General features: G+C 50.1%; 1 protein-coding gene and 1 long non-coding RNA gene across 10 annotated transcripts in view; one reads left to right on the top strand and one right to left on the bottom strand.

Annotated features, from left to right (window-relative positions):
• LIG1 (DNA ligase 1) overlaps window positions 1-22,079 on the bottom strand; it is a 38,455-nt gene extending 16,376 nt beyond the window's left edge. Inside the window, exons 1-13 of one of the 9 annotated variants that reach the window (XM_072773098.1) lie at window positions 21,923-22,079; window positions 16,043-16,107; window positions 14,414-14,503; window positions 13,605-13,740; window positions 11,310-11,433; window positions 8,440-8,535; window positions 6,531-6,635; window positions 5,541-5,657; window positions 5,296-5,371; window positions 3,884-3,964; window positions 3,622-3,678; window positions 631-803; window positions 69-235 (exon numbers count right to left, since the gene is read on the bottom strand). In XM_072773098.1, the coding sequence (XP_072629199.1) occupies window positions 69-235; window positions 631-803; window positions 3,622-3,678; window positions 3,884-3,964; window positions 5,296-5,371; window positions 5,541-5,657; window positions 6,531-6,635; window positions 8,440-8,535; window positions 11,310-11,433; window positions 13,605-13,740; window positions 14,414-14,503; window positions 16,043-16,059 (1,239 nt within the window). In that variant the 5' untranslated portion in view covers window positions 16,060-16,107; window positions 21,923-22,079. Of the gene's footprint in view, window positions 1-68; window positions 236-630; window positions 804-3,621; window positions 3,679-3,883; window positions 3,965-5,295; window positions 5,372-5,540; window positions 5,658-6,530; window positions 6,636-8,439; window positions 8,536-11,309; window positions 11,434-13,604; window positions 13,741-14,413; window positions 14,504-16,042; window positions 16,108-16,497; window positions 16,523-21,444; window positions 21,533-21,764; window positions 21,845-21,922 lie in introns of those variants that run through there. The other 8 variants (XM_072773126.1, XM_072773133.1, XM_072773138.1 and 5 more) reach the window with 8 other exon arrangements.
• On the top strand, window positions 13,891-16,382 carry LOC140602962 (uncharacterized). The gene is made up of 2 exons (XR_012005975.1): window positions 13,891-15,208; window positions 16,257-16,382. It is a non-coding gene; the product is annotated as an uncharacterized lncRNA (long non-coding RNA).
• Window positions 22,080-22,102: the final 23 nt, after the last annotated feature.

The raw sequence follows: 22,102 nt of genomic DNA, 5'->3' as shown, positions 1-22,102 counted from the left end.
GTCCCCAAGGGGAAGGGCAGGGAGGGCAGGGGGTTTGGGGCGCAGGGGTGCCATTGTGCCCCACTCACGGCACTGCCAGCAAGCCGGGCAATGTCTCGGAACTTGGCGAAGACCCCGGCAGCGGTGAGAGCAGGTGGGGGCAGCATGAGCCTCTGGGTACTGCGGCTGTTTTCGGCCACCAGCCCCACGTCACCCTTCTCAGCTGCCTCTGCCTTAACAGAGTCCAGCTGCCGCCCTTGGGGTGGAGGGAACCAGTGGTGAGGGGGACGCATGGGGCCATGTCTGTCTCAAGCTCTGTCTACACCCAGCCCAGGACCCACCCTGCCTCCCACCATGAACACCAAGCCCCAGAGGCTCCACTTGTGGTCTCCCCGCATCTCGCCTTGCCCTCCAGGCTCTTTGGCCTCTCTGGGCCCGGACACTCAGTCCCAGCTCCCTGGACCTGCTCCTTCTGCACGCCTATCTCCCCAGCCCCTCCTCCCACCCAAGGCACAGGGCCTCCCTCACCTGAACCAGCACCCATGCTCCCACCTTCAGTGCCCCTCTGCCATCTCTCACATCCTCTCCACCTCTGTACTTTCTCCCTCAGAGTGTCCTCACGCAGGAGCTGCCACCACACCCCCTGCTTACCTGTGGCCTGGGCCACCGCCTTGAGGAGAACACCATCACCGACACCAAGTTCCAGACCCTGCTGGGGTGGCCCAAGACGGTTGAGGCTGAGGTAGAGGATAGGAAGGAGGTCCGGAGGTGACAGGGCCACCACAGAGCGCAGCAAGTTGCTCAGCGTCTCCACCATCCGGAGCCTGGGGGTGGGGTGGGGGGACAGGGGTGTGACTTCCTGGCATTTCCGGGGTCAAAGGTGGGGGCAGGTGGAAAGGGTCTCGAGAAAGGAGAAGGGGAGCTCAAGTCCAGGCCCAGGTGGAGGCCTGAGCTGTAAGCACAAACACAGGCTGCTGGTGGGACAGTGAGCCTGCTCCACGCTTACGGATGACCATCCACAGAACAATAACTGCTGCGCGTGGAGCATGTTCTAGATGCTGTGGTGGGGGGAAGGGGAGGGTACCGCATCTGAGCGCTCTGCTTTGTGTGTTTCCTCTCCCTGAACGCTCATGGCTCCCCCAGGAGATAGACAGTGATATCACTCTCACTTTACAGACGAAGCAACTGAGGCCCAGAGAGATCACATAACTCGCCCAAGGTCACAACCAGTGAGAATCAGGCTGAGACGTGAGCAGAGGCTGTCTGCTCAAGGGCCCACACTCCCCATCACCACGCTGTGCTAGCTCACAAAGTAAACCACGATTCTGCGATTCTGAGTGGCTCAGAGGATCTGTGCAAACGTCTGCGTTTGCTGTCAAGGCCTCACTAGAAAGAGAAGCTAAGTCTCTCTTACAGAAGAAGCTCAATTAAGGCATGGAAGAGGCATGAGAGAGAGAGAGAGAGAGAGAGAGAGAGAGAGAGAGAGAGAGAAACACAAAGCACCACGGGGGCAGACAGGCTGACAAACAGCATACCCCCAAAACTGAGGTCGCCTGGAGCCTCAGAATGGGGCCTTATTTGGAAAGAGGGTCTTAGCAGGTGTAACTGAGGTAAGGAGCAAGATGAGGCCATCCCGGGTGGGGTGGGCCCTCAATCTAGTAAAAGTACCCTTATAAAACACAGAAAAAGACACCCAGAGAGAAAGACCACGTGGAACTGGAGGCAGAGACTGGAATGACGTGGCCATAGGCCAAGGACTGCCTGCAGCCACCATCAGCCAGGGGAGGCACAGGTCAGGTTTTCCCGAGAGGCTCCAGGAGGAACTAGCCCTGTCCACCCCTTGACTTCGGACCTCTGGCCTCCTGAAAGGTGAGAGGATGCATTTCTGTGTTTCTAGTCACCAAGCCTATGGCTGGATATTTGTTCTGGCAGCCCGAGGACACTCCTGGGGATGCTAAAGTCAGTGGCATGAGTTTGAAGACGAATACAATCCCTGCACAGGCTTGGAGTGGAGCCCCATGAGACGCCTGCTAATTGCAAAGGGGAAGACAGCAAATGTATGGCAGAGGCGCCCGGTAGATGCCCTGAAGCCATGTAACTAGGAGTCCGATGGCAGTGGCAGGTGTCCCCCACCACCTCCCCGCCCCGGCCCCAGTGGGACGCAGTGACACAGCATCCCTCCTGACAGGAGACGCGTCACCTGAAACAATTCTTGAGGAAGTATCAGACAAACCTAAACTGAGACCTTCTATGAAATCACGGGACTCTTCAAAACTGCCACACAGTGAGAAAGGCCAACTAAGAGAAACCGATCAGGATGAAGGAGATGAAGAGACAGGGTGACTCCGTGCCAAGGGTAGGGGTCAGGGTCTGGGTCAGGCCCTGGCCCAGCAAAGACAACGCCGAGGGGGCAACCAGCAAAAACGCACACAAAGTCTGTATGTGTCACTCAATAGCGTGCACTGACGTTAACGTCCTGGTCAGGGCAACTATCCTGCACTGGCAGGAGATGTTAACACTAGAGACAGCTGGCCAAGGGCACATGGGGACTCGCTGTGCTATTTCTGCAATTTTCCTCTAAGTTTAAAACTATTTCAAATAAAGAAAAAAAAAATTAGAGAACCGTCCAACCGTGGGTTGGGGTTTGGACAGTCGCCTGCGGTTTTCCTGAATGCAGTGATTTCTGACAGCATCTCTGGACACTGAATGCCTATGCTACTCTTTCTCCCACAGCTCTCAGAGCAAGCTGGAGACGGATGATCTTCACTTTACTAGTGACGAGATCAAAGCTCAGAGAGGTCAGGCCGCCTGCCAACAATCACACAGCCAGGAAAGCAGCAGAACTGGGCCTACTCCCAGACCTGTCTGTACCCACTGACCCCTGGGCTGGGCTTTGGCTAATCCAGCCCTCCTCCTGCTGCTGCCCATAGGCCTGGCACTCTGGGCCCTTCCTGGGTCCTCCGGATTACATTTTGGGGTTTATGCCCCAGAGGAGGTTTCTTTCACGTCTGAGAGGTTAAAAAAAAACGATGTGTGATGGACAAAAATGAAGGAATCCTACCGAATAGTTAAAAAAGGACCGAGACCTACTTCAACCCACAGGGAGCGATCTTCTGGAAACAATGCTGATGCTGCAGGCGGGCTGCGGGATGAGGTAGAATGAAGTGGGTGCCCCCGCCCCCCAGCACTGGCTAAACACACAGGGGATGATTGCTGGGACCAGGCAGGAGGGGAGGCCAGATCCCAGCAGCCCTGAGTGCCAGCAGCCTGGCCAGCATTCACTGGGAGTGGGGTTCTTGCTGTAACCTGACCCAGATATCCTTACACTAAGAATGAGAAAATTGGCGAGGTTGTGGTCACTTCTCACCATTGAGGGGAGATTAAGTTCCTGCTATCGGGAGAAGGCGGTTTTCCCACCCCAGGAATCTGGGCTCACCCTCTTGGTTCGTTTTGACCCATAGAGAGACTGAAGCATGGTGTGGGTCTCTGCAGCTTGGGACCCAAGAGGCCCTGCAGCCACCCCAGGGGCCGGGGATGCAGACCGGAGGGCAAAGGGGAAAGAACAGACAGGAAGGGACCGAGCAGGAGCACAAGCCACTACCCCACCACCCCCCACCTGCCCAGGTGGGCCTGCCCAATTACCGAGCAGAAACTTCCTCAATCTTCTCAAATGTCCGGGCCACAGCCAGGTAAGGGACCCTGGGGAAGGAAGAGAGACATGGGGCAGTGTGTACAGCCCATGCCATCCATCTGTAGGTCCACCTGAGTCCCCACACCTTCAACACTGTGTCCCCAGAATGTGGACATAAGAGATCTGACGGCTTCCTCCAGTGGAGGCCTCTGGTGAGACACACCCGAGGACAGGGAATAGAGGAGGGGTAGTTGGGGGCGGGGGAAGCCTCACTTCTGGCCTGGCTTCCAGCATGCATCATCAATGGGATGGTAGTTGTTCTTGGCAGGATTGTAGCTGGGAGGGTCCAGGGGTCTGTAGAGGCAACAGGGAGATTAGACACCTGAGTCAAAGAGAAGCCGTTCCTCCAATTAATGTTTTCTGAGCGCCTAGCCAAGCTCTAGGCATGAGGGCACAGAAATGAATGAAAACTAAGTCTGCGAGCCTAGAGCTCACATTCTAGCTGGGAAGTCGGGAGGGGAAACCCAAAAAACACAGAAACAAATCATTTTGATATTTAAAACTATTTCCAAAAACAAAATAAAACCAAGTTGGGGAAGGCAGGATGGAAGGTGCTACTTCTGAGGAAAGGATGGGGAAGGAGACATTGGGCAGAATAACATGAGGAGCGAGCAGAGTGCGTATCATAGAGAAGAACACTCCAGGCAGGGGGAACAGCAAGTGCAAAGGCCCTGAGGTAGAGACACACAGAGAGAGGCAGAGACATAGGCAGAGGGAGAAGCAGGCTCCCTATGGGGAGCCCAATGTGGGACTCAATCCCAGGACCCCGGGATCACAACCTGAGCCAAACGCAGATGCTCAACCACTGAGCCACCAAGGCAATCCTTTGGGGCCATTCTAAGAGGCAAGGGATCCCTTTGGGCCTCTCACCCAACCTTATTCTCTCTGGATGGAACCAGTAGGAATGGCAGAAGGGTGTGGTCCCTAGAGGTCTCAAGTGCCAGGCACTGTGTTCACAGCACTCACCTGTTAGCAATCAGCTACGCTAGGGACTCTTCTAACCCTGTTTCCCGGGTAAGTGCTTGAGTAGCTCCCACTCAGCCACACAGCTAGTTAGCAGCATGGCTTCAGAGACAGCATTCTAAACCTCCCCACCAAAAATGCCTCCAGAAATGCCTCACACTGACCCTGCTGGAGCCACCACCGCAGCCCAGACCCTGCAGTCAGATTCATCTGAGTTCACATCCCTGAGCAGCTGTCACCCCGAGAAAGCAGCTTCCTCTCTCTGAACCATGGTGTCTCCATCTGTTCGACGGAGCCACCGAGAGTCCCTACCACCCCGCGTTGTCGGGAGGGTGAAGAAAGACGTGTAGCAGCGTGATCCTGGGGTCCTGGGATGGAGTCCCACATCAGGTTCCCCACAGGGAGCCTGCTTCTCCCTCTGCCTGTGTCTCTGCCTCTCTCTCTGTGTCTCTCATGAATAAATAAAACACAACCTTAAAGAAAAAAAAATCCCCAAAACACGTCATTAGAATAATCAATCATAATCACCGATGGTTAAAGTTGAAAATTTCTAGTGATCACTGGTCTCATGGTTAGAGGAATCCAATCAAGAGAATCTGGACTTCCTGCATGCCTCCTCTTAATGCTCGGTCCTCTCTACTTGACAGCTGATACAGACTCACCCCTTGGTCTCCTCCTGCCTTGGAGTGCCAGGGTCCTCTTCTTTCCCTTCTTTCTTGGTTGCCGGTTTCCGCGGGGCTGGTAATGAAGTCAGGAACCTGTATGTCCTCCTCCTGAGAGCCCCCACCACCCAATCATGGGGCCAGGAGTCAGGGGTCAGACCTTCCATGGGGTGGGGCGTGCTCTGGAGAAAGGCTCACCTGCCCCCTTGGATCGCGCTGGCAGCTCAGGGGTGGGAGACACTCACCAAAGAAGCTGCTGACCGTCTTGGGGGCTCTGGTGGGCGGCTTAGCCAAGTCCTCGTTCTGAGCCTCCTGCTTCCCAGACACCGCAGGCTCCAACGTGCTATCCACCGGGGGCTCTGCTGCCAAAGCAAGAGATGTCAGTTGGTGATGCCAACTTTCAATCCGAGGCTTCATTTGTCACCCAAGGTTGTTCTGATGCCATAAATGGAAAAGGCCATCAGTTCGGACCCTTGTCTTTACGAGCCTCTTGGGTCTGATGCTTTTTTGTCAGTACTAACAGAATTCTCTCTAGCGTTTGGTCTGAGCCCGGAGACTTCATGGACAGCAGCAAAAAAAAGACATCTCAGCAGGATCAGAAGAAAATGTTTCCACATCTCCTGCAATTGCAGAAAATCAGATACGATGTGCATCCTCAAAACGTCCCCTCACCTGGTGCTGTTTCTCATACAAGAGTTTCACAGACACCTGGCTGCAGGGCTTGTGAGGGTAACTATAACCTCAAAACCCCCCAGCTCAGCCGGGCTGCCTTACTTCATAACTACCCTCAGTAACGTTTAGTGCCTGTGATTTCTCAAAGATACAAATATTTTGAGGATGACTGGCTCTTTCTTCTTTTCCCAAGTGCACGGGGGAGGGGTGAGGGGAGGATTTTAACCATAAAAGCAACGATGATAATAAAACCTCTGATTCCCCTAGAATTCACTTTTTGAAAAAGATTTCATTTATTTATTTGAAAGAGAATGAGGAAGGACAAAGAAGGAGGAGGGGCAGAGGGAGAAGCAGACTCTCCACTGAGCAGGAAGCCCAAGTGGGGGCTCCATCCCAGGACCATGAGATCATGATCTGAGCTGAAGGCAGACACTTAACTGACTGAGCCACCCAGGAGCCCCCAGAATTCACATTTAAACAACACACTTGAGTCTTATTTAAAATTAACTGGCCTCGGAAGGCCAAACCAGAGAGCTGGGGCTGCAGGGGGACTGGAAACTCACGGGAGGTCTCTCGGTGCTCAGGGGATGTCACAGGTTGGTCCTCCCCTTCTGCCTCCTTCTCTTGGGTCACTTCAGATTCTGACAGGCTTTCTGGTGGGGTCTCTGCTTTAGATGACAGAAAAGTCAGATGGAGAAAAAAAACACTCTGACCCCCAGATACATTTCAACTCCTGAGACATTCTGCTCTCATTTGCTCCTGTGCCAATCAGGCATGTCTATAAAGCGCCAAGAGGTGTGAGCCCGCTCCTGGTCAGCCCCAAGCACAGCGGGGTCTCCAACAGAATCCAAACCCCACGTTCATTCGCCTGAGCAGCTGGAAATGGACAGACAGTGTCTTCTTATCAACTTCTAGAACTATTCACTGCAAGGTGCAACTGGAAAGAGTTCCAAACGCACATGATTAACTTGATAGAGGTAAAAATGAAAAATGTTTTAAACTGGAAAAAAAAAAATCACACCTCTAGAGTAATTAAATAATGAAACTGCGGAAGTGACCCTGAGAAAAACATGCCTTAGGTTCAAGAAGCTACTCGCCCTTCCAAGGCCCCAGACGCAGATACCGGCTAAAAAGTGCACCATTTACAGTAAGATTGCAAATGGACTAAACATCACTGATAGAAAGTCACATATGCCCTCGGGAAGTTGAGCCCAATGAGGACCTTTTATTCAACAAACACTGACAGTAGCAAAGGCAGCAATGGATCGGATCCTGGCAGTGGTTCCCACAGGTGCCGTGCGATAGTTCCCAGTTCCAGGGATGCTACAGGAACTACTAGCTCGAGGTATTTCAGATTTCAGTATCCTCAGACCACCGGCCTCACAATTTCTGATGCTAACCTTTCTGCAGAGCCAGGCTTTCACTGGTTGCTGTGATCAAAGCTCCGCACTGGGGCAGCCCCAGTGGCGCAGTGGTTTGGCACCACCTGCAGCCCAGGGCGTGATTCTAGAGACCCGGGATAGAGTCCCGCATCGGGCTCCCTGCGTGGTGCCTGCTTCTCCCTCTGCCTGTGTCTCTGCCTCTCTCTCTCTAGCTGTGTCTCTATGAATAAATAAATAAAATCTTTAAAAAAAAAACAACAAAAAAAAAACAAAGCTCCGCACTGCGGAAGCCCAGATAGCTCAGTGGTTTAGCGCCGCCTTAGGCCTAGGGTGTGATCCTGGAGACCTGGGATCGAGTCCCATCTCAAGCTCCCAGCATGGAGCCTGCTTCTCTCTCTGCCTCTCTCTCTCTGCCTCTCATGAATAAATAAATAAAATCTTAACAAAACAAAGCTCCGCACTGCACAAACGCCAGCCAACAGAGAACGGGAAACGAGGGACTGCAATGTTTGGGCAATCGTGCAGAGGCCAGGACACATCCTAGCTAGTGGCTAATCATGAGTATTTCAAAATGAAACAAAAAATAGCGCTTTTCCTTTCAAAGGATGTGCACTGTTTTCTCAAACACCCAGGTTCGTGAACCATCAACAGTTGTCTGGACATAACTATTTAATAAATGGAACTGCTAAGGTGGTGGCCCAGGGAGGGAGGGAGGGAGACAGCAACAATTTACTAAGACCTTCTAAGGATGCTGTGATAGGCTGGGGAACTCTGCCTTCCGATAACATTTCTAAGGAAAAAGAAGTCATGGAGAGGAAAACATTTTCCATCAAAACAGATAGAAAAACAATAAAAATGGGAAACTGCCTATGAATCAATACTAAATTATAGTGGTCCAAACAAATGCATTTCAAAATGCTCTCGTAACAAATAACTGTTGGTGTACAGGGTTCTGTATGGCCACACCTAGATTCAGGGACATGGAGATCGGGGATCCTAACAGTCTGGCCTCTGGGAGAGGCCCCCACCCTTCCAGATTCCCTGCCACGTGCACTGTGCACTCCCTCCCTCCTTCCTCCTGGTGCCTCACCTTCTTCTTCCTTCTTCTTCTTGGCCTCTCTGTCCTCATCCTTGCTCTGCTCTTCCAGGACATCCTGTATTGTCCGCTTAGGAAGCTGCTTCCGAGCTGAGGAGGCAAAGGGCTCAGTGTGGCTGACTTTGTGGGACCGCCTGCCCCCGGTCCAGGGAGCTCAGGCCCATTGGTAATGGGGGCCCCTGAGAAGGCTCCAGGACCCTCCCCTTCCGCCCCAGGAGGTCTCATCCTTCAAGCTCTGCTGCTTCCTGGCTGTGTGAACCTGAGGAGGTTACTGAATCTCTCTGTGCCTCCCTCTCTTGCGTGTGCAGAATGGAAACAATCTGCGAGAGCTGGTGATGCTATGATGCGCTTGGCCCAGTACCCAGAGCTGACTGTAGTAGCTGCCCTTGGGGCCACATCTGTACCCCTAGGATTTGCCATCAGCGTGTATCCTGGGTGGCTCTTCCGGGGGCCACCAAACATCAGGGAAGCAACAGGCTCCAAGAAGGGCCCTTATTAATGATTGATGAGAAATGGTACATAAATGCAGAGCCGCTCTGAACTGCTCCATCTTCTGCTATGTCTCCTTCCTTCCCTGAATCACTCACTGTCTGTGTTCTCTGCACTCCCCAAAGAAATGCCTCACTTCTTGAACTATTGTTTCAGAGCTTTAGAAATTGCTTCTAGAGGACTCTAAGCAAGATGCTCAGGCATGGTGAGGAACTGAGAGGCATCTGTCTTTTAATTATCTCTAGTCACCTTCTCCTTGGCCTCCTGGACCTGGTGGCTCCTTTGCACGGTTGCAGATGGATCTACTACCAGCTGTGGCTGGCAATGCCCTAATTGCTCACAAAGCCATCCACATTTCCTCACCCCCATTCCAGAAGCAAGCCTTTTGATATCTGCTGCCATGCTACCCCCATCTCTCTCTAGTTGACCTAACTCTTCCCACGCCACACCACATAATCCTTCATTCTCCATGACCTGGAACTCCTGCAGTTCCCAAACAGACCTCTGGGCCCTCACACTTGCTATTCGGTGGTCCTCTAGGAAACAGTTCAGATGTCCTTTCCTCTAAAAAGAATTCCATGCCTCCCTGGCCCACCCTGAGGGTCAATCTGAAGGTCAGCCCTGAGTTTCCAGCATGCCTTGGGCCACAAAGCTATTTCATGACACCCCCACCTCCCACAGTCCTCCTGTGGCACCCCAGCACTCCCAGGACAAAACCCAGGGTCCTGGCCTACCATGCCAGGGGCCCTGCGGGAGCCACCCCCACTCTCCTCTCTCACTGCACACTGTCCTCAAACTATCCCTGCTCCCCAAATTGCATTTGATCCTCCAGAAACACACCAGTGCATGCGATCCCAAGTATCATGCTGTTCCTCCACTGAGGCTCTGCAGGGCACTCATGGCTACAGCAGGAAAGGCTGCTCCCCCTCAGCCCAGTCAATACTACTTCATCTTCTAAGACTCAGCTGGGGGTTACTCGCTCCGTCTTGGCTCAGGTCTGAGCTCCAATAGTTCTGAGCCCTATTACCACTGCTACTTCTTTTCTTTTTTTTTTTTTTAAATTAAAGAATTTTTGAAATTTTTTTATGTAAGTGTAATTAACATGCAATCTATTAATTTCAGCTGTGCTGAGTTTTTTTTCAAGATCTTATTTTTAAGTCATTTCCCTACCCAAAATGGGGCTCGAACTCATGACCCTGAGATCAAGAGTTATAAACTCTTCCAACTGAGCCGGCCAGGCACCCCCAGGTGTGCTAGCTCTTATACCACCAGTGCTGCTTGATGGAAATATATAGTGAGCCACATACGTGGTCTTAAACTTTCCAGTAGTTAATTCAAAAAAGGAAAAACAATCCATATGAACTTCATTTTAATAATACAGTTTATGTAACCCAATATATCCAAATATACTAACTCTAACATGTTGTGTTTTCAATATTAAAAAAAATAAACATTCTTTTTTCCACAGGCTTTGAGTCTTCAAAGTGTGATATACTTTAAATCTCAACAACTGGGCGCTACGTTTTCATCAGAAATAGCGGATCTGTGTTTGGATTTCACAGAATTTACAGTTGAAGAAGAGTTACACACTCAAGTTATTCTTAACGTGCCTGAAAATCTTCCGTAACTCAATCTGGCACCAGCTTTCACTCTTAAATTTAATGAAAATGATGTTAACACTGAAAATTCAGTCCCTTGGTCCCCATCTGCCATCTCTGTCACCCAACATAATGTGAAGGTCTCTTACTTGTGCCTCCTCACCCCAAACAGAACCTTCTTGATCTACCAGGGGATAGAGGTACCATTCCTCAGGCCAGCTTTCTGCAGACCATCTCCAGTGTCCCTGCTTGGTGTCCCAACCCTGTGAGCTACACACCAGCACATTATCATCGGTGCCCTGAAGGGCCTTCTCAATGCCTACTTCCTTCTGCCATTAACCCTCTTCCCTGCTCACTATTCCTTGTCCTTCATGGGCTCGGCTGGGTGAATCTCTCTTCTACAAGTCTCTCTCTTCACTGTGCTCCCACAGTAAGCTGCACTGTCTCCTTGAGGCATGTACCCACAGTTCCAATGACCAGTGTTTCCTGAGCACTCACTCTGGGCTGGGCTGAGTTCCAAGCACTTTCCACCTATTTGCTCTTAATCTCTGTATGATAAATGCTGTAATTATTGTTGTCTTTGTTGTACAGATGAAGCAATCAAAGCTCCGAGAAGGTAAGTCATTTACTCAAGGTCACACAGCCAGTAGATGGTGAAGCCATGCTCTAAACCACAATGCTAAGATCAGAGCTGTCACAAGGATGGCCGCCTGGTGCACAAATCCTCCTGCGGACAAAGACAGGTAAGGGAAAGGGCAGGGGCCTGTGTGTCCTCACCAGTGCGCCGCTTTGGGATCCCTGCTGAGATGTCCACAGGAGAGGTACTGGAGAGGGAAGGGCTGCTCTCGGGATATGTGACAGGGCTGGGAGGGGAGACTTGTGGAGAGCCTGGGGCAGGTTTCTGGAAAGCAAGAAAAGAGATATTTTAGAGTGAGGGGAGGAAGAAGTGGCCACCTCCTTGTTGTTTTCCAAATAGTTAGGAGTAGTGAATTCTCTGTCCATTCAGGCCTTCTCCTCTCTTACCTGGGCCTTACCCTCCTGTGGGGTTTCATGGCGCCAGACTCTCCTTTATCATGGATGACAATAACAACTCTCTGTTTTCTAAGGTAACAGAACCTTTGATTTTTAGCTAGGCATACAATGGCCCAACTGAAAACCACATTTCCGGGGTGGCTCAGTGGTTGAGCGTCTGCCTGTGGCTCACATCATGATCCTGGGGTTCTGGGATCAAATCCCCCATCGGGCTCCCCACAGGGAGCCTGCTTCTCCCCCTGCTTATGTCGCTGCCTCTCTCTGTGTCTCTCATGAATGAATAAAATCTTAAAAAGAAAAAAAAGAAAAAGAAAAAGAAATCACAAATCTCAGCCTCCCCTGTAGCTAGGTGTGCCCAGAAACCTGAGAACTACACTGCCTGGCATTCCCTGAAGCTAAGTGGGGCCAGGAGCCTCACTACTACACAGCGCAATATAAAGGAAAATGATGTACACTTCCCGTGAGTGTCTTGCTCTTCTCACTGGCTGAATATGGACATTCACTTGGACCAGGGCATTTAGGGATAAAAGCAATGGTACAGAAACAGCCTGAGAAACTGACATACTAATCCTGGACTTTTCGCGCTCATTAGAGAGAGAAATTCCTACCTTGTGTAAGCCCGTTATTTGTATCTGGGTTTCAATCCCTAACTCATCCTACTAGGCCCTCTGCCACTTATTAAGTGATTGCCCCTCAGCTCCAAGGCTACCCCGTCTACTCTCCCTCATGATGCTGGGACTCCGAAAACCCCTTTCCCACTCCGACAGAAGGCTCTGTCAGGCAATGCCCTAACAGGACACCAGAGAGGCCTACTCCAGCTGGATTCAATTTACTGCATTTCCAATAACACTCACAGGGCCTGTGATGTGATGCCCCGTGGATGCCAGCACCCTTACCCAGGGTGTAATTGTGATGTGATTGATGTGATGTGATGTGATTGCCCCTGCTTCACAGATCTGACCAGGTGCTCAGGGCACCACCTGTAAGCTCAGAGACCCTGGCCCCCACGAGCCAGCATCTGAAGGTCTATCAGCTCCACAGCTCCAGGGATGGTGGCTGCACCCTACTCTCTCTTTTTTTTTTTCCCTACTCTTTTCACCCCTGCAGTGACCCAGTTGAAAACTGCATACCTAGTTGATAATTCTTTGTATTAAATTCTCTCTGTTCAAATCACTCTTGTGGTTTTTCTCTATTTGGATCCTGATAGACACAGGCCCCACAAGGATGTTGTGAAGGCTGCCTGGGACCCAAAGCTACCCCTGTCCCTCTCCTGCTCACAACCATTCCAAAGATCCCTAGCAGCGACAGTGCAAAGTCCAAGCTCCTAAAGTGGCCCCTCCCAGTCCCTGGAACCTGTGAATATATTCAGGTATGTAGCAAAGGGCAATTAAGGCTGCAGAGGGAATTAAGGTCACCAATTGGCTGCCCATTCAGTGACTTTTAACAAGGGAAGGAAAGAGGAAGGAAGCCAATGTCTCTGGAAAAGATGGAAAGCCTTCTGACAATAGGAGAAACTGCATGTATCTTTGAGCCTGTAATTTGGATGATGTGTTATTCTTATTTTTTTTAAAAGATTTATTTATTTATTCATTCAGAGAGAGCGAGAGAGAGGCAGAGACACAGGCAGAGGGAGAAGCAGGCTCCATGCAGGAAGCCCGATGTGGGACTCAATCCTGGGTCTCCAGGATCACACCCTGGGCAGGTGGCGCTAAACCGCTGCGCCACAGGGGCTGCCCGATGTGTTATTCTTAGACCCATACATGAACTGAGTCCTTTCCTGTTCACAGCTACCCCATGAAGTAGGTGCTCTCAAGAGCTGCAGGTTATAGGTGAGGTGGCCGAAGCACGAGGCAAGGAGCCTGCCCTGGGCACAGGACAGAGATGGAACCGTGTACAGCAGACTGTCCATTTGCTCCAGGGAACAGGTGCTAAACTCCTCCACCTCCTGGAGCATGAGCACTCCTGAGCAGGTTACAAGAGGCTAATGGGAATTATGGCTTCTTCCAGAAATAATGAATAGATAGGTTGGTGGGGACCTACCTGGCCTTTGGATGGCGTGAGGGCTTCGTCCTCCTCCTCCCCTTCACTGCCCAGGACCCGGGCCACCTTCCGCCCTGGCCTCTTCACTGGAGAATCGCTTTCAGGCACCTCTCCATTCCGCTCCTTCAGTGCCACCCTGGAAGGTGGGAAAATGGGGGTGTTCCAGCAGGCAGAGAGGGTATCCTTTCCCGAATGCTCCAGCTCCTTCACTTATGTTCCATTCCTTTCCTTTTCTTTCAAGCATTCCATGAGCTTTTTCTAGGCGCCTCCTTGGCATATAGTTTTAATCATCCATCTATCCACTGCATTCACATTTCTGGAGGCCTCCTGTATGCGCACCTTCTCTGTGATGGACAAGCAATGCTAAGGAGCAGATGGGAGTTCCAACTGAGAGCAGAGAATGGCCTCTGACATCCATTTGGACATCCTCTCTTTTTTAGTCATACAAGCCCCTGAGATTTAGCTAGGTCCACGGGCTCTCAGCTACAGACTATCATTCTCAGCCTCCCTGCAGCTATGTGAGGGGTTCTCACCAATACGATGGAAGAGGTATGGTCAAGCATATGACTTGCTCCTGACTGCTTGCCCAGTCTCACTCCTGGAACTTGGGACTTACCAACCTGCTTGGACAACACTGAGGCCCTGAATCCAGCTGTGCCTGAAGCAGGACCCACCTCTGGACTTCCCAGTTACTGAAGTCAAAAAATTCCCTTTAGAACCCCCAGATGTTCTGAGCTGGGTCCGAAACACTCACAGCCAAGAGAGCCCTGACTTACAAAGGAACAAATTCACCTAGCCCCGTTACGTACTTTGGGGGTGGCTCTGTCTCTCTGATGCTGTTGGAGGTCTCCTTCTCTGGCTTTTTCGCTTTGCCCTCCTTCTTGGGGTAGAAAAATGACCTGGAGGAACACAGGAGAGGAAAATGGGAATGATAACAGCATAAAGAATCAACTAAGCATTTTTGGTGGAGATAAACACACCAAGTCCCCACCCCCAAGGAGCTGACACTCCCTAAGAGGCAAATGTTAAGTAACTAAATATAAGACATTGGGAGGTATGAAGTGCTCTGGAAAAGATAAATAAAGCAAGGCCTCCTTTGTCCACCTGGACTGGCTGGACTGAATAGCTGGCTTCCAGAGAAGTGAGTAGTGAGGAGGGACATTGAAAACGTGATGGTGGAGAGGCCTCGCCCACACTCTCCTGACCAAGTGAGTACAGTCAGCATCACCAGCGATGTCCCAGGCACATTGTTTACTCCAACTATGAGGTGACAAGAGGTTACCTTACTTCGCTGCCCATGACCCCAGCCTAGTTATGAGAACAACATCAGACAAATTGAGGGACCATCTGCATGTATCATGACAAAGTCTGAGAAACTGTCACCTGAAGTGACACCAGAGGGAACCGAGGAGGCATGACAACTAAATGCAACATGATACTCTGAACCAGATCCTGGAATAGAGAAGGGCATTAGTAGATACACCAATGAGATCGGAATAAAGGGTGGAGTGTAGTTACCAATAATGTACCAACGCTGGTCCCTTACTGGGACCAACAGGCCACAAGATGTCAACGGTGGAAACTGGGTGCCTTTGTGGAAAGAGGTATGTGGAAATGGTCTCTACCACCTGAGCAACTCTTCTGTACATCTAAACCCATTCCAAAATTGACTCCTAATTTACGGTCAGCAATCAACTGATCAAGCTAAGCCAAGACAAGCCACAGGCAGAAAGCTGTCAGAGGTGCTCTCCACCCAGGACCCACGATGCCCAGACTCGTCTTCATGTGAGAGAAATGCAGCCTGTGATGCTATCCAGGTCTGGGTCAACCTAGAATCCATCCCCGTCTTCCAGGAGCAGCCTCACCAGTTTCCTACTGGGACATCCCCTCAATTTCCAGTGAATGAGTTCTGGCAACTGAATCCAACCAAGCCTGAGGCCATTAATTCGGAAGGCTTCAACTACACAGGCCACGCAATTCCCCGTCTCATTTTCCTGAAGCCAGCTTGCATTACAACAGGGTTTCCCCCCCTGGACATCATGGATATTTCAGGCCAGACCGTTCTTCATTGTGGGGGGCTGTCCTGTGCACTATAGGTGTTAAACAGCTACCATGCCGTCTCCTATCCAGTAGATACAAAACAAACCCCCCCTCTGTCCCCAGGAATGACAACTAAAAATGTCTCTGGACACTGCCAGCTGTTCCCTGGGGGGCCAAACCACTGACTGCAAACCCCTGATGCTGCGGAGTCGGTGTTTCTGAACCCCGCAGCTAAAAAATTCTGGTTAACGTGCTACCCGTCCCCAGATCCCACATCTCATATTCTGTCCTGCTCGCTGGGAAACTCCAATTTGGAGGCTAACCTGTGTTCTTCCAGGAAAAAGCGAAGGAATAGAAAGATAAGCAGAGAACTCAGAGTGTAGGATGAGCATCCTTACATGATACTCCGCTGCATGATGGATCAGAATGCTCCCTCCTCCTTCTCTTCTCCAGCCAGCTGTTCCTGAAACAGAAATCCAGATCCTTGGTGGGGCTGCCAGTTGTGCAGAGACCAAAACATGTAACCCTCCTTCTTTAAGGAAAAAAAAAAAAAAAACCCACAAAATCAGAAACATGAGTTTCCCCACTGATAAGAAAATCTTGTTTTTATAGACAAACTGATCTGCTGGTGAGATTTATTAGTGAAGAAAAAGTTCCAAGTCAGACCAAGATGAGATGCCTCCTTGATCGTGTGGAGCCAGGCTGATTTTCATTTAACATAAAGGAGACTGAAACCTACAGATTTGGTTGTTTATTTTTGTTTCTGTTTGTTTGGATTTTTTTTTTTTTTTTAGTTTTGTTAGGGGTTTTGGGGGAGGAATTAAGTTTCAAGATCAGCAAAAAATGGGGCCACCTGGGTGGCTCAGTCAGTTAAGCATCTGCCTTCAGCTCAGGTCATGATCCCAGGGTTCTGGGATCGATCCCATGTTGGGCTGTCTGTTTGGTGGGGAATCTGCTTCTCCCTTTCCCTCTGCCCCTCCCCCCTGCTCGTGCTAAAAAAAAAAAAAAAAAGTCTTAAAAAAAAAATAAGTAGAAAACTGTTTTTAGGTGATTATATAATATCCTAAAACGACCCTGAAACATGGCAGCCCATTAAATAATACCCACTGGTGCACATGAATCAGCTGCTGAGCAGTTTCTAAGGTACATTGTTAACAGAAACGAGGGGCAAAACATCCCGCAGAGAACATCGATTCCAGAAAGTTATGTACTGTATGATTCCATTTACGTAACAAATGACAAAACCTAGGATAGAGATCAGGGGTTGTCAGAGCTTATGGACAAAAGGTGGGTGGGGAGCAGCTATATAGGGGCAGCACAGTGAGTGCCACTGTGGAAACAGACTGTTCCATATTCTGACTGTGGTGGTGGTTACATCGATCCTTACAAGGGTTTACACTGTACATATGTGCACACATGAGCACAGGCATACATGTGCACACACACAGCCAAACCAGCTCTGTGGTCTAGTTCATGGTACTGTCCAACGCCAACTTCCTGGTTTTGATACTGGACTATGGTTATATAAGATGTCACCATTACAGGGAGACAGATGAGCTATTTTTACAACTTCCCGTAAGGCTATACAATTTTTTCAAAATAAAAAGTAAAAAAAAAAAAAAGTATGAAGACACTCTCATGTACTAATATAGAAAGATGTTCCAGGTACCTTCAGTAACATTTTAAACAGTGATAGTACATAAAAAGGACAGAGAACAGTGTACGTAATGTGCTACTGATTCCGTAAGACAGGAGAAAATAGGAACACATCTATTCTTTAGGCCTGCTTTTGTTTGCCAAATAGAAACTCTGGAAGGATAATCAAGAAGCCAATAGAAGCGTCTGGGGGGCTCTCAAGGTGACTGGGAGTAGAAATGTGAACCAGGCCTGTCACTGCATACTTCTATCCTGATTTTATTTTAGATCCTGCATATTTATTACCTATTCAGTTAAAAAAAAAAAAACACCAGTAAATAAAGGCCCCACATAACTGTTCAGATTTTATTATCCGCCTCCTATCCCCTTCCTCCAGGGTCCCTCTGGGGAATGCCCTCCCCTCCTTCCAGCAGCCAGTCCCTCCTATGCCCAACTCTGAGAACTGGATGAATGTCCAGATGCCTCCCTGGGGCACCTGCTATAAGAGACTCTCCATCTCCTGACCTCCTGTGATGGCTAACTGGTACTTCTCTTGTCACACATATCATGTTGACCCTCTGTTCTCCTGATTGTATCACAGCTCATCTTTCCAATCAGACTGGGAGCTCTGGAGCCATGGGGCTGTGCCTGGTTCACTCCCATCTTCTCCAAAAATTATCTCCCAAACTTTAGACATTCTCCATCCTTTTGAAATTTCAACTGTATCTATGTAAAACCTGAGTTTTTTCCCCTTAATATTTTTTCTGTTAAAAAGAAAAAAATCAACTTTATTAACTGGGGGGCTTACTAGGGACCGGGCACCATTCCAAGTGCTTTATTTATTTTCCAAGTGCTTTATATGAATTAATTCATACAAGATCTATTACAATTCGTTATTATCCTGATTTTATGAATGAAGCAAAAGGAGCAGAGAGATCAAGTAATTTGCTCAAGGCCACACAGCCTAATGGGTTGAAAGCCAGGATCAGAGTCCGGCTCCGAAGTCCGTATCTTTAACGGCTACCTATTCTTGAGGTTGAGAATGGCAGGAGTCACCCTGTATTGGGATCGAAGGGGTGGTGGGTGGTCCTTAGAACTTGGGGTGGTTGAGATAACCAGTGTAAAACAATCATGTTACCCAATACCTCCCAACAACCCGATCAAATATTTTCAATTTTTATCCCCATCTCGCCAATGACGAGACACACAAAGAATCACAGAACTTTTAAGTGGCAAAGGGGGTAATTTGGTACAGTAGCAACAGAAGACTAAGTTAGATGGCAAATAGCTTTCTGTTGCAGTGCCCCAGGCCCAGTCCTTAGGCCTCCTCTCTGTCTTGTTAACATGGACTCAGAGGGCTTCAACGTACTCTATGATCAGAACCCCAAAATATCTAACTCCAGCTATTATTAGCCTCTAAATTCAAGGGGCACATTCTGGTTTTCTGCACTGGCATCTAGATGTCCAACCAACTTCTCCAATTCAATGGGCCCAAAACCAAACTCCAGGGGACATATACCCACACATTCCTTCTCCTATCTCTGCGTTGGTAGCTTTTCAGTCAGAAAACCTGAAGTCAGAAACCCTGGAGTCTACTACATGCATATTTAACCGTTAAAAATACAACAGAACACCTGACAATATCAAGTGCTAATGAGGATGTAGAACAGTGGGAATTTCTGGTGGGAATTCAACATGGTACAGTCACTTTTGGAGAAGCCTGGCAGCTTCTCAAATGGTGAAGGAAACATGCTTCCCATATGACCCAGCAACCCTACTCCGAATTATTTACCCAGAGAACTCCTATGTTCACACAAAACCCTGTAATTGAATGTTTACAGCAGCAGATCTATTTACATTCACCGAAAACAATCCTAATGTTCTTCCACAGGAAATGGATGAACAAAATATGGCACATCATATGCTTTTGTTTGCTGAACTGTATCCCACTGTAGGATGTACTAAATAAAACTTGTTTACACTCACATGGCAATAAAAAGGAATGTAGGGATACACTGCAGGGAGGGAGAAGGACCAATGGTTGAGGGGGGGTTGCCTATACAATGGAGCACAAGAATTGCTTTTTGTACAGTATCTTGATTGTGGTGATCTTTACATAATTCTACACATTTCATCATCGACAGACTTAAACACCAAAAAGAATAAACTCACTATATGTAAATTTTATTTAAAAAAAAAGGGGGGGGGGCAGCCTGGGTGGCTCAGTGGTTTAGCGCCGCCTTCAGCCCAGGGCCTGATCCTGGAGACCTGGGATCGAGTCCTACGTCAGGCTCCCAGCATGGAGCCTGCTTCTCCCTCAGCCTGTGTCTCTGCCTCTCTCCCTCTCTCTCTGTGTCTCTCATGAACAAATAAATAAAATCTTAAAAAAAAAAAAAAAACCCTTACATTGTTGATTCACCTCTTTTCTCACACCCCAAACTTATGAATCCCACTAGCAGGCATTGCCTCCCAAACACCACCCAGTCAACCGCCTCTCAGCATCCCACTGCTACCAGTGAGCAAGCAAGCGCTGGTCTGGCTACCGCCACCCCTAGCCTGCTGTACTAACCCCTCACTCCTTTCCTTCCCAGCAGTTAGCACAACTGGACCTTATAAATTAGAATTTGTCCCACTCTCTGGAGTAGTGCTTCTAACACAATTTGCTGCATGATAGGGACATTTTATACCTGCAGAGTCCAAAAAGATCACTCTACCTATATGTGCAAGCATTTGAAGGCAGCTAGTGCTACTGAGGAGCTGAGGTTTTCATCTGTTTCTAATGAGTTTAAATCTCTATATGTGGCTGGCTGCTACTCTATTAAGCAGTGCAGGGCTAAAATGTTGAGTTCCAGAAAGGTAAGGATTTTGTCCATTTTGTTTAGTGATATGGCCACAGGATCCAAAATTGTGCCAGGTACTGAATGCATTGGCCCATCTGCATGTCTTTATTTAAAAATCTGGGTAACAGGCAAAGTCAGTTGAGCTCCCAATCCAACTTGAGTTGGGTTTCAGCTCAGGTCATGATCTCAGGATTGTGAGATTGAGATCCATGTCAGCTCCACACTGAGCATGGAGCCTGCTTGGGACTCTCTCTCTTTCCCTCTGCCCCTCCTCCCTCTCAAATAAATAAATCTTTTTAAAAAGTTGGAGTAACAAAAACATCATTACTAAAGAATTTAGGGTTCTTAAGCAGGATCTTTCAAAACTGCAGGCCACGTGACAGGAAGCATGATATAAAAGAGTCAGTTTGAGGATGACCAGCCAAAAGGCTCAAGTCTTTTTCTTCTCGTTAATAAAAGTTCACATTTCCTGACCTGTCTGTTCCCCTCACCACCTTCCACCTTGGAAAGTATTTTACACCCATTCCCCTAAACATGCTACTCTCTCTCATCCTCTGAAGCTCAGAACAGCTCAGCATCCCCCAAAAGACAAAGAGGAAGTTGAAACAGGAGAAAGAAAGTGATTCCTTCAAGGCCACACAGCCAGCCAATGGTGGATACCAGAAACACAGAGCGCCAGTTCTAAGAACCACCTGGGATTATTCCAGCCCACTCCCAGACTTCCTGAATCAGAAACTCTGGGAATAGAGGGGGGAATCTACAGGCCCAGCAAGCTCCCAGCGAATTCTAAAGTAAGATGAAATTTAGGAGGTCTTACTTAGACTCCACGGGCCTTTGCCTCATGCCTCCCTCAGGCTAATAGGTCAGAGACCTATTAGACCTCCTAATCGGACGACAAGGAGATGGAGGCCAAAGAAGTGATGTGTCCTTAATCCCATTTCCTGCTGTCTCTCCTCAGTGATTCCCCTCTGCGTTCAGATGCCAACCCCCTCTTTCCAAATGCTCATCTCTTCTCTGAGCCAAGAGCACCCCGCCCTGCCTTGCCTTACCAGCCTTCCCCTCACCTAAGGACATCAATAACCTTCTCTCTCGCCTCCCCAAGCTCCTCTGGCCCTCCCTCCACCCTTTAGGGCAACGATAAACCTCGACCTTTGGGTTACTCTCTCCAGGGCCCCCTCCCTCCCCAGGCCTCGGCCTCCCGGCTGTGTGTCTAACCCTACCTCTGCTCCGCCCCCTCATGAGGGGCCCACAAAGCCAGAACTCTCAAACAGAAAGGTCCCGACCTTTCCTAAGGCTTTGACCTAGACCTGGACAAGACCACTGACCTCTCTCTGACCAGAGATCCAGCGGGATCCTTCCCCAACACCGTCTAAAGCCGACCCTACTCTGAACCTCTCCTCTGGTCCCGCCTCCCAGCACCTGGCCCCGCCCACTAACACACATCTCCCCAACCCCCCTTCCCGGTGGCCCCGCCCACCACGTCTTTCTCCCCCAGCCCCCCCCGGCTTCCGTGACCACGCCCCCCGTGGTGGCCCCGCCCCCAGGCCTCTCCTCAAACCCTGTCGGGTCCTACGGACTCGGGCCCCCGTCTAGCCTCCCCTTGGCCCTCTCCCGCCGGCGGACGCCCCCCGTCCCCCGCAGCGACCTGCTGCCGGCACTCTCCCTCTCGCCGCGCTCTCGGCTGCCTGAGCGTCGCCCCACGCCCGCTCCCCTGCAGCCGACCGACTCGGCGGAGCCGTGGGCCCGGAGCGTACGACACGGGCGCCGCCCCCAGATCTCCCAGTCCCGCGCCGGCGGCCACACCTGCCTCGCGCCGGCCCCGCGCGCCACTGTCCTGCGCGTCACACCCAGAACCGCTCGGCGCTCGACTGCAGTCCTCAATTCGCGCCACGGAATTCGCGCGCAGACTTTGGCGGGCGGGGGCGGGGCCGTGCGAGGGGCGGGGCCCGGGCGTCGTCCGCGCCGCCGCTGCCTCCCGGAGGA

The sequence above is a fragment of the Canis lupus genome, chromosome 1, assembly GCF_048164855.1.
Source record: "Canis lupus baileyi chromosome 1, mCanLup2.hap1, whole genome shotgun sequence".
In the NCBI taxonomy this organism is placed as follows: domain Eukaryota; kingdom Metazoa; phylum Chordata; class Mammalia; order Carnivora; family Canidae; genus Canis; species Canis lupus.
This window is presented reverse-complemented; position numbering and strand designations above follow the sequence as displayed.